This window comes from Humulus lupulus, chromosome 7 (assembly GCF_963169125.1).
Source record: "Humulus lupulus chromosome 7, drHumLupu1.1, whole genome shotgun sequence".
Taxonomy (NCBI): domain Eukaryota; kingdom Viridiplantae; phylum Streptophyta; class Magnoliopsida; order Rosales; family Cannabaceae; genus Humulus; species Humulus lupulus.
The window spans coordinates 155376099-155388925 of record NC_084799.1 but is presented as its reverse complement, the minus strand read 5'-3'; the positions used below and the strand labels follow the sequence as shown (position 1 = coordinate 155388925).

Below are 12827 nucleotides of genomic sequence, written 5' to 3'. Positions count from 1 at the left end.
TGTAAAAATTCGGCAGCACCTCTGTGTGGTTCTTATAATTCGGTAGACTAAAATTAAGTCTGCCCACTTACGAGAAAAAATAATGAGACACATACCAAAATCTCTACTAACGAAACAATAAAATGATTAATAGATCAAATTATAGGAATAAAACAAACTCAACCATCCATGCGGACAAGAAAGTCATGGATAATTCAGAGAAGCATATTTAAGAGCCCTCACTGACTCAGCCTCTCCGAATGGGTCTAACGCTTTTCGTGATTAAAAATAATTAAGAAAATGCTATCACTATGTGATAATTTATAACCATTCTATTCTATCTTTGGTCATAAAATCTTATCACCAAAGAGAAAAAACAACAAAAATCAAATATTTTGTCAACATATTTTATGATGTCTTACAAAGTCTTGTGATAAGTTCAAATTATTATGTTACACATTTTAAGATTATTGTAAAATATTTAATATTAAATTTTAATATATAATTACCTATATATTTATTCGGAAGAAGTTATTCCAGTTTAGTTTTATTTAATTTATATTATAATTATTATTAAATCAATAAATCGATTTTTTATTCATCATGTTATTTTTTTACAAATTTCACATTTATAGACTTGAATAATTATTTTAATATTTATTATTCAATTAAAATACTTAAGCAATTAATTAAAAATTTGTAATTATATTATTATTTGTTACTTGTTTTTATATTATCATCCTTAATTTAATTTTTCTTTTTTAAATTATCATTTTTTTCAACAAAATTAATAACTAGAAATAATTTTATATATAATTATGTCTAGTACTTAATCAAACATCTAATTTTTGGGATATTATATTTTGTCTAAAGATTTATATCATTTTTTAATTTAATAATGATAAATTAAAATTAAAATAATTATTTTATATCAATTAGTGTTATAACAAATTTCTCCTAAATCTAATGAAATTTGGGAAGCATAATGAATGTATTCTAACCTATCCCAAAATCTTAAACCTTTCAAATAACACTAAAAAATTCCAAGAACATTTCACAATATACATATTAATAACACTAAACTTTTCACCATACACCATAAGCACATATCATTAACAATATTGAAACAGTAATCTTTCAAGTTCACATATTATTAACAAAATTCAAACACTTATATTTCAAGTTCACATATTAAATCCAAATACAACTAATATTTCTAATATCCCCAATATCAAATACAAATAAATACACCCAAATTAATACATACATAGAAAATTTAATAAAAACTAATACATATATGCACAACAACATATGTATATATATATATATCAGATTAAAATGCACAACAAAGATATTTTTTTAAAAAAAAAAAATCCTTGGTACATATGAGAGAGACCCGAACACTGTGATTGACACCGACACCCAAATAGAAGAGCTTCTATTATCTCAATCCACACAAAAAAAAACTCCAAACTAAAGTTAGTAAATCAAAATCAAATCATAAATTTATACAAACATATATGCAAATTTGAAATTAAAAAAAATAAAAAAAAAACCTAGTTCACCTCTTTTGTGGGTACATGGTTCGCGTGGTGGTGGAGGTTGGTATGGTGGTGGACGCGGGGAGGTGGGTACGACCGTGGAGGTGGCGGAAGAATTTTTTTTAGGGATTTAGGGCAAAACGGGTCAAATTTGGAGGAATTGGAAGGAGAAAAAGGGGACAAATTGGAGAGGGATTTGATGAGGGTGGTGGGTACAGCGGTGAAGGGGTGGGCTCGGTTGGTGTGGCAGTGGGGACACTTTTCGGCTCTGCAAGGGGGTTTTCGGGGTCTCTGCAAGTGAGAAATGAGTAAGGGGACGATGAAGCTCCTGATATATCGTGGCCTTTTTAGCGGTGACACATTACACAGCTAATACAAAAAAAAAGGTGTTGCTAATATGGAAACTACCATTTCCATTTAAGTAAAATTATGCTGCAAAAAACAATAGCGGCAACATGTTGCAACAAATAAAACCATCGAATAAAAGACCGCCAATTTTCCCACCAAAAATTTCACTCCGACATTGGTGGCGACAGCTCGCCGCCAATAATATTTTAAATTTAATACTTATTTACGAAAATTATCAATGGTGACAAATCTCACAGTAGAGTCGACGTGTTGCCGCTGATAATGCTTTAAAATAAATTAGTAATGGCGACGATTATCTACGGCGACAAAATATAGTCGCTCCTAATATCTCAATTATTAGCGGCGACACTCTTTTGCTGCAGATAATATCGCCCCTCAAACTAATTTTTCTTGTAATGATATTATACACCACATATAAAAAAAATTGAGTTACAACTTATCCATCTACTGAAAATACTAAAAATACCTATCAGTAGTTATTAAAAACAATCGCTACCTGAAAAAGTTCCTATATATGTGTGAAACTTCTTTTATGTTCTTCGCTATATATGTTTCTCCATACAAACTATAATTTTAATAGATATTTAAAGTACTATATTAAAATAAGCATGTAGTAGTAAGACTGTAAGACAAAATGTATTGTATAAATTTTTTATGTAACCAAAGAAAACAAAGACTGGATAAAAGAAAGTAGTAGCTAGATGTATATTTTTCCACGATATAAGGTATATTTACGTATATTTGTCAAAAGTCTATTTTCTTTCATATATTTAGCTTCTTCGTTTTTGAAACTTCTAATATTGTTGACATTAATTTTTTGTTTGATGACATTAATTGTCACCACTACAAGTTGTAAAAAATATCCCTGCATGATCAAAGAACTTTACATCAATTTAGTATTGCCACTAATCTTCATATTAGACACACATTAATTGACTTTATATAATAATAATAATAATAATAATAATAATAATAATAAACTCGAATAAATAATGTGGTCCTAAATGGTTAAGACCACTATGAATTATACATAAACCGGGAAACTTCCACCGATTCCTTATAAGTGACATATCAATCCATCAGAATTAAGTCCAAGGGGTAGTTAGGAATAGGTTAATATATACATACACATGAAAATTAATTACACAGCAAAGCGCAAGAGAGACGTTCAAAGGTGCCGGCATGGTTGACCACCGACCCCTTAAACAAACATAGACTTTATCCAAGTCAATTTCAATCCATTGTATATATATGTTGTCCTCTTTACTCTTCTTTCATTAAGCACGAAATCTTTTTTTTTCCTCTCTTATCACATCTCTCTCTCTCTTACTTATGGGCAATATTATCATGTCTCCAGGCTGCTTCAGGCAAAACCATAATTCAGCAGTGAAACTGATATTCTGGGAAGGCACTACAAGAATTTTTAATGGAAGAAAACACATAGCCGGTGAGATCATGTTCGAGTTCCCTGACAGAATGGTCTGCCATGCCGATTCATTCTTCATAGGTCACCCGGTTCCCGCCTTAGGCATCCACGACCCGCTCCTCTGTGGTCAAACATACTTTGTTCTTCCCATAGACAGATTCGCCAGTGGTGTTCTCTCCGCCGCTTCCCTTGCTGCCTTTGGCTACTCACCGAGCCCCAATAACAAGGCCACGAGTCCGATAAATTTTGGGGGTAGTACCTCGCCATTTCAGTACTTAAAGGGCTCAAACGGAAGGGCTTTGATCCAGGTGTCCCCAGATTTCATAACCAAATTGGTTATGAAAGGTAAGGAAACCGGTTCCGGTTGTAGTAGTCCAAGCAATAATGGTAGATTTCTTTGTAGTACTCCGGAGCTGCAAAAGCACTATGATCAGCTTGTGGGGTCAAAAGAACAAGTATGGTCGCCTAAGCTTGAGACCATCTCGGAGCATAAGATTAGGTTTTCACCTTGTAGATTTATAGGGTTGTAATGGAAAGTAAAAGAGAAGGAAGTGTTATGATAATATATAAATATTAATCTATATACTTATTATAATGGTTGCACATAACTTAATTTGATTTTCCGGTTTTAGTCCTTAATGAAAAGTAAGACAAAACATTATAGAGATAGACACTACGTTAATTGCTGTCCTCTTCCTTTATTTTTGTCTCACTTTGTACATATACATTCAGACTAAATTGTAAAGAGAACACATGTATGATAAGAGATTTATAAACATTCGTACATCTGACCTATATTTGTCTATGTATTTTTTTTCAAACACTCTCTCTCTGACTCTGTCTAGATTTCTATGCCATGTGCGTAAAACTCTGCACAGACAGACAGAGAACTGGATATCATCTCATTTTAAGTTAAGTTTTGTACAAGGGAAGTAGAAGCGTTTTTTTTTTTTTTGGAATGATTAAAAGGGACAACGAAATTAGTCTTATATGGTTAGAATTGAATTAAATAAATTGTTGTCAACAATATTAAAAATGTAATAGTATTTTTGAAATTCTTCTAATCTTTTATTATTTTGGTAGAAAGGTATCTTGTTTCTACTTTGCCTCTACTTATTAAATTTATATATTTGGTGCCTGGGAATTTTTTATTTTGTTTGACAATTAAGTACTTTGTTTTAAAAAGTAGAAGCAATTAATTATGTTCTTAATAATTTTACAAAATTCTAAATGTTATATAGGCAAAATTGATATTTTTTTAATGCATTATATACAATCAAACATTTTTGCACATCATAGTAGATAAATATTTTAAAAATTATTTGAATAAAAAATTAAGATTTTTGGGGAAAATATGCAATAAAAAGTTACTTGTTGGTGTTCTTAGAACTCTGTTATTTTATTGGATTTTATTTTCCCAAAATGATGTAGAGATTGATGAATGACATATGAGGAACCTGAGGTTAAATACAGCAGTTGACAATAAGTTGAATCACTACTACAAAAAATGTTTTTCTTTGTGTTTTTTTCCTTAATACTCTGCAGTTTTTGGGAGTACCAAGAACCGTGGTGTTTACGACCGCAGACAAAAGTAATAAAAGAACCATAGAGAAAAGTGTTATTTTTCTTTGCGGTTATGTTAACTAAACCGCAGAGAAAGAATATATTTCTCTGCGGTTTTGTTAACTAAATTGTGAAGATTTTTTTTTTAATTTTTGGACGTGTTTCTTTATATTTTCAATTCCGATTATACACTACAACAAAAAAGGCCATTTGCGTCAGTTTATAACTATCACAATTGATATTTTGCGTTAGTTTGATATGTGACGCAATTGCCCATGACGCAAACCAGAGTGTCATTTGCGTCAGTGGGGCACTGCCACAAATGTTAAAAATGAGTATTTTTTGCGTCAGTTGGGCACTGTCACATAAATTATTAACCAGGGAAATTGCAAATGTTTATGCCAATTTCCCTGGCCAGTTTTGATAAAAAAATCAGCATCAGAAACAAAAAAACAGCAGCAGAAACAGAAAAACAACAATATGAACAGAAAAACAACAGTATAATTTTTTTTAAACATTTATCTAGAGTTAACATTTGTGATCAAAACTATAAAAGTAATTCAGATATCAAAGTTAATATATGTACTCTTGTGTGTTCTAAATTTCTAAGTATTAAACCTACTTAAACTAAAATTTCCTCACCAACTTGCTCAAATGACTAAATCTTACAAAAAATTTGGCAGCATTTCTCTTATTTCTATCATATTTCCCAAAATTTAAATAAACATATATTCATCACATAAATACAACAAATCAAGTAATCAATCAAACATGCACAATTACAACTTTATATTACCGCAGCACACAGTCTCAGATCCTATCTCCACTATTTTATAATTTGTACATTCTACTAAGTTCAATATCTTAATTATACATTAAGGTTTAAAATATTACCTCTAATATAAAATCCTCCAAAGCTTGATCTCACCAACAAAGTTGTCAACAAAATACCTACTCAAATATAACAATAAACAAAAAAATAATAAAAAAGTTAACAAAATATAAAGAAAAATATATTAAAGCTGTATTGTAACTAAATAAACAATAAAGTGCTTAAAGAAAACAAATAATTTATTATATGTACTCATTTATATACTTAAACCAGAAATAAAGTTTTTTTTTTTAAAAAAAAGTTAACAAATCACATAAAGAAAAATTGACTATAAATATCCTAACTAAATCAATAGTAAAATATAACTTAAAAAAATAAACAATTTTAATCTATACATATTTAACCAATTAAACCCAAAATTTAAAAAGTTAACAAAATATAAACAAAAATTTACTAATAATAATCAAACTAAACAATTAATAAAATGAAAGTTATACAAAATATATGCGTTAATTTATATATATATATATACACACTCATTTATATAAGTAAATTCGAAATTAAATTAAATTAAAAATAAAAGTTAATAAAAATAAAATAAATTATAATAAAAAAATTCTAAAAAAATCAAATATTAAAATGCAAAGTTTAAACCTAAAACAATTACATAATCATTAATATAAAACTATCCAAAAATTAAAAAAATCCTAAATTATGTCAATTTATAAAAAAAAAATCACAAAAATTAATAAAATTGCACTTACTTGTGGTAGTTGAGCAATGTGGGTTCTTGATGTAGAAAACCCCAAAAAACTAAGAAAGTTTATGGGTTTTCAAACTACAATCTTCAAAAATACAAAATCTATACAAAAAATTCAAAAAAAAACTATATATAAGTTACATAAACATATATAAATCATTATTTTTTACATTAAAATTGATAAAAACGTACCTAGGTGAGCAAATGTAGAAGGAGGCGCCGCTGGTTTCTCTGGTTTTTCAAGCATTTTCGTTTCTGAACATTAGTTAAATGGGTCTGTACACGGGACGATGAGGGTTTATTTAGGTTATTGGGGCCGTTTGCGTCAGTGCCGCACTGACGCAAACGCTCCATAGTGAAACGCGTGTTTCACTTAGGCGTTTGCGTCAGTGCCCCACTGACGCAAACTGGTCGTTACCGTCAGTGCCCCACTGACGCTGTTAACGGCCCGTTTGCGTCAGTGCGGCACTGACGCAAACGGCCCCATTAAACAGCGTCAGTGTATGTTATGATGCAATTGCCCCATCATTTGTGGCAGTGCCTAACTGTCACAAATGCTAATTTTTGGTCAACAGCGTCAATCAACTGCGTTGACTAATGCGTTTGACTGACACAATTGCCCTTTTTTGTAATAGTGATACTACCTAATTTTTTAAAGAATTATTGTATGCCTAAATTTTATATAATAATATAAAATACCTAATTAGATAAATTATTATCCCATTAAAAGATAACATATTATTTTATACATTCGCATATCATGCAAGTAGTTTGTATATACATCATAAGAACATACAAATATCATTAAACATATAAGTCAAGTTAGCAAGTTACACATAAAAAAATTAGACTTCATAAATAAATGACATTAATCTTGCTAACCAATCGTTTTGTGTAGTGGGAGTAGATCGTCTTTGATATTGTATTCCTTTTGTTAAACCATTACAAAATTGAAAAATTAATATAGATTAGATGATTAAATATCTTATCTAGTATTTGTTAAGCAAAAAAGAGTATAAAATATAATATATTTTCTTCTTAATAACTTCTACCGGATTCGGTGCATTTATAAGATTATAAATGTATCTTAGTACATAATAACCGCATTCATGACTTTCTGGCTATTTTGGACAAGAACCTCTCGACAATTTTGTAAATATGCCAATGTATTCATTTTCTGAACATTGTGCATATGCTCTACAAAAATAAAAATGAATTAAATACATATTATATTCTCACCTCTAAAAATTCACAATGCATACTTTTCCATAACCTCCTTAATTATTGGTGGAGATTTATGATTTTTCATAGGGTCCAAAATTATGGTCATCCCCTACATCATCACAAGCACCAACATCCAATGTCGACTAAAACAATAATAAATTATAATTATCATAAGATTAAAATTCAAAACATAGTAGTGGTAATATTTAAGTAGTCTGTTCTTACTCAACAATTCAAGGAATGAAATATATTTGGCTTCGTCTATCAATAGTCGTCATCCATTTGGCTATAAGATCCATTGTATTATTTTTACTTTCATCATTGCCAACACAAAGATGTTCGGTGTCAAAAAATTTGTATAGATGTCTTGAATTTGGGTGCATGCTTTCCCAAATGCATCTATAGAATCAATCATTCATAATACATTTTCAATTAATATCATAAAAAAAATTGGACAGAGTTTCCTCTGTTTCTATAGCATATCCAAAATTATTAGTACCTATAAATTGAATTCAAACAAAACATACTACAAAAAACATGCATTCTCAACCATAAGCCACCGCAGCACACAATTCGAACCAAATTCATTGTGAGACACATGTTCTCAACCTTCTGCTATCTTCGCAACGCACAATTTAATCTCAGAACCTGCTTCACTACGGATGAATATTTAATATATTCAAACTCCTCTAACCGTTTGTTATCACATAACAGATTGAGTTCAGGTTGAATTGATACATACCTCAGACCAAACAACATAGCTTAGGATACAATATTATCCATGGAGGCTGCTTGATAAACGTCTTCCGATGTGATGAAGATAGCCTTGCGATCTCCTATAAGCTTTGGGTCAATAGGAACTTGTACAACCCCATCTATTCCTTTAATGGAATAGTACTCCCTCACTATAAATTTTAGACTAACAACAATTATGTCCCATTGGTCATCAGCTAACCAATTTGACGGTTCTGATTGATCTCTTTCAGCGGGGACAACTACGTGAGATCCAACTGATGATAAATGTGGGCTTGGTGATAAGGATTTGCATTTAGATATCGATGGGCCCTACATAATATCATTTAACATATCAATACATTGTACCCATGTAAAAAAAAAAAATTAAAATCTGAGCAAATAATTTTATACTTGACCAGTCGCGATTAAATTTTTTGGCCAAGGCCGGAATGTGTCTCGTCCGTCGCCAACATATCGTATGTTACCAAAGGGAATAGGGATCTCAGCTTCTTCTTGTAAGACATCTATAAGCCAAACACTCGCAACTGAATCATCAAGTATAACTCCATGGATGGTAATATGACTATCCATCTTTGGTACAATGATAATACCCTTAGCCACTACATTGTCAATATTGTCGGAACACAATTGCACTTCATAGCTCGATGGTGGCGGGTACTCATAAATTGATCAACCATCTTAATCAAAAGGATTCGTTGTCGTTTGGAGGACAGTTTTATAGAATTCCCCAATAGAATAGTCTTCGGTTTGTGGGACATGTGAATATACGTGATGAAAATGATCATCTGCATAGGAGGCAGGTCGATAGACTTCATCATTTGGATTCTCATATCATTGCCCGTCGTTATCATTTGGATTCTGATAATATTTTCCTTCATCATTTAGATTCTCATAGTATTGTCCTTCATCATAGTATTCCTACTCATCATTTTCCTCATTGTATTCCTCATTTTGAGCTAATTCCTCTTATGTTTTAGATTTATGTCTTTTTAGCTCTTCAATCTCAGCTTTTAGATGAACAATCTCCTCTTTTGCAATCATTTTCTTCTATTTTTTCCCAAACATTTTGGACACAGTCGCAATGAACCTACAAAATAATAAAAAAATTCAATAAATAAATCAAGCTAAATAATTCTTAAAAGAAAACAACTATTATAAAGTATCATACATGCATGCTCGAACATGACCTGGGTGTTCTAGTGTCCCTAATGCTTGAGTCAAGATGTCATCTTGACCTTGAGCTGTAATTTCACGACGACTCAATTTTTCTTTGACCTCCTCCTACTCAAGATATTGTTTAGTCAAATTAGTTTATATAAATAAAACCAATATGTTAATTATAAAACCGTAGAAAACTTATTATCTTATAGGCAATCTGTCAATCCAACACGGTCACGAGAACTTTATTTTTTTCACGCGATCTAAGCCAAACTTGATACCTCTTCGGATTTTGAATATTTCGTTCTTTTTTCTACAGTGTACAAGATAATTATAGTTATATGTTGCGATAATATCAACCATTATTTAAACTTTAATATCAATTATACTTACCAAAATTTCTCTTATATTAGCCATTCCTCTACGAGATGTTCAATGCCTTGACTTCATTTGTAATGCACTTGCTTTTTGTTCTTGATGCATTTTTTGAAACTCTAGACTTAGACGGCTGGCTACAAATTTTAACCATTCTCTTTTCGTCAAGTATATCGCTATACTTCTTTAGGGGAAATCTGAGTTCTTACATCATACCCATTTCAGCCGAAGGTTTGATGTACTCAGTAGTGAGTTCACTTTTAAGATCCCTCATTATATGACAAGGTTTTTTCAAAATCTCACGTTTGAAGGTTCGAGGAATGTTGTGACCACCCTGAGAATATAAACAAGAAAAGTAATTATTAAATTTTGATATCACTCAGAAACAATATAAATATCATAATGAATATTTCTTATGATGATATCCTCCCATAGACTGTCTTTCAGATCTTGTGGGATGTTCCTCCAATTACCTGAGTTGATAGAAATCGTGGCTCATACTCTAGATCCAAGATATGATATCATATTTCTATACACATCACCTATTGGTTGCCCCAAATTGTTCCATCCAAGATCTTTCTTGATTACTTTGGCTTTTTGTTGGGTCATGTAACTCATTCTTGTTTTACCACGACCCTAATGTTGCTCATTGTCATTCGCAAAATATAAATCAATTAGTATTAATTTAAAGTAATGCCTACTAATTAGAGATTTATGTGGATTTAACCCATCGACAACTAGACCTAGACAAAGATGTCGTGCTTCAGTTTTAAAATCTAAATTTAAGTTATTAACTTTTTTCCAGGCCTGCGAATCTGAAGGATGTCGAAGTTTACCATCTTTCACTCGCCTAGTCTCATGCCATATTAAGTTTTCAGAGTGTCCTGCACATATAACCACTTAAGCTGCGAAATCAAAGGCAAGTACCACATCACTTTCTGAGGAATAAGTGTAAGGCCCTAGTTAGCCAAGATCATTACCCTATGTATTTTAAATAGTGCTAAACGAGTCATTTGGCCATAAACGTGCAACTAAATGTGATTAACATTTTAGGGTTAAAAATTTCAGTCAAAAGGAATAATTATTCCGGTAAAACGTTAAGTTGTACATAGGATGCCATAATAAATGTTTACAAAGTTATTTACAACTTCAAAAGGGTAATTACAACTCAAAAATTACAACCAATCGACCTAAGCGGCAAAAATAGGGTTTAACCCTAGTTCCTCTCAAAAACTTTAGCCGTGGTGGTCAAGCAGCTGCATATGTACACATTGCCACCGAAGCTCTCCAACTCATGACTGGTTCAGTTTCCCTTTCTCCTTACCTGCACCACATAGCACCCGTGAGCCAAGGCTTAGGAAGAAAACTTAAACATGCTCATAAGCAGCTAATAACACGTTACCAAATAATAATAAGCATGCCTGGCAGTAATAGCCCTACTCATGCATGCATACAATGCCATTCATATAAATGACTACAAAATCATATGGGGCTAGATGCCCTAATTAAATGATTAACTGAATCATATCAAGGCCCGTTGACCAAAATACATGATTAATGAATCATACTGGGGCCCAGCCCTAAGATATGGGACAAATAAGTCACCCTGGTGCCCATTGCCCTATCCTCTGTATAACCAGCCTTTGAGCTAGCCCAACGTACTTGGCGCATAATTTTCCATAGTTTGCCATCATGACCCCCTAATCAAGGCCATAAGCCTTATTAGGTAATTTGGGACGTTACAATTATGCCCCACTTACAAGAATTTCGTCCACAAAATTTTACCTTAACAGCTCGGGATATTGATTCTGCATATCTGATTTCAGCTCCCAGGTCGCTTCCTTGACCTTGTTGTTCCTCCATAATACCATAACAAAAGTTATAGTCTTGTTCCTCAGGACCTTGTCCTTCTAATCTAGTATCTGGATTGGCTGCTCCACATAGGAGTGATCTGTCTCAAGCTCCAAATCCTCGTATCTCAATACATGAGTCACGGCAGAAATATGAAATACATTGTGTACGACCGACAGTGTTGGAGGTAAGGCCAATCTATGGGCAACCTGACCAATCCTCTCCAGGATCTCAAATGGTCCTACAAATCTAGGGCTCAGCTACCGATCTTCCCAAATCTCCTCACCCCTTTCCATGGTGAGACACTAAGGAAAACATAATCTCCCTCTTGGGACTCCATGTTCCTATGTTTCGGATCAGCATAACTTTTCTATCTGCTTTGAGAAGCGAGCGTCCGAGCTTTAATCTTCTCGATAGCCTCATTGGTCCTCTGAACTGCCTCAGGACACAAGTATTTCCTTTCTCCTGTCTCATCCCAATGAATGGGGGATCTACATTTCCTATCGTACAACATCTCATAAAGAGCAACTCCAATGGGTGACTGATAGTTGTTATTGTAGGAAAACTATATCAAATGCAAATACATACTCCAGGACCCTTCAAAGTCCAGCACACATGCTCGCAGTATGCCCTCTAATATCTGTATCATCCTCTCAAATTGTCCATCTGTCTGAGGATGATAAGCCGTACTGAACTTCAGTTGCGTACCCATAGCCTTCTGCAAACTTCCCCAAACATGGAAGTAAATGTGGGCTCCCGATCTGACAAGATCGACCTCGGAGCCCCATGAAGGCACACTATCTCTCTCATATAGAGATCTACGTACTGGTCAACTATATAAGTCGTCCTCACTAGTAAGAACTGAGCTGATTTGGTGTATCGATCCATGATAACCCACACCGAATCATGTTGACCCACGGTCTTGGGTAATCCCACCACGAAATCCATCGTGATGTCCTTCCATTTCCACTCTGGGATGTCCAGAGGCTGTAA

General features: G+C 32.6%; 1 protein-coding gene across 1 annotated transcript; it reads left to right on the top strand.

Moving 5' to 3' along the window:
• The first annotated feature begins 3163 nt into the window (after positions 1–3163).
• Positions 3164–4108, top strand: LOC133788733 (uncharacterized). Its single transcript, XM_062226320.1, has one exon. It carries the CDS (start codon positions 3222–3224, stop codon positions 3843–3845), a length of 624 nt encoding a protein of 207 aa, XP_062082304.1. The 5' UTR covers positions 3164–3221; the 3' UTR covers positions 3846–4108.
• The last annotated feature ends 8719 nt before the right edge of the window (positions 4109–12827 follow it).

Bases quoted from the DNA above. Each gene is read 5' to 3' on its own strand.
- LOC133788733 (XM_062226320.1), top strand. From the start codon at position 3,222: ATGGGCAATATTATCATGTCTCCAGGCTGCTTCAGGCAAAACCATAAT.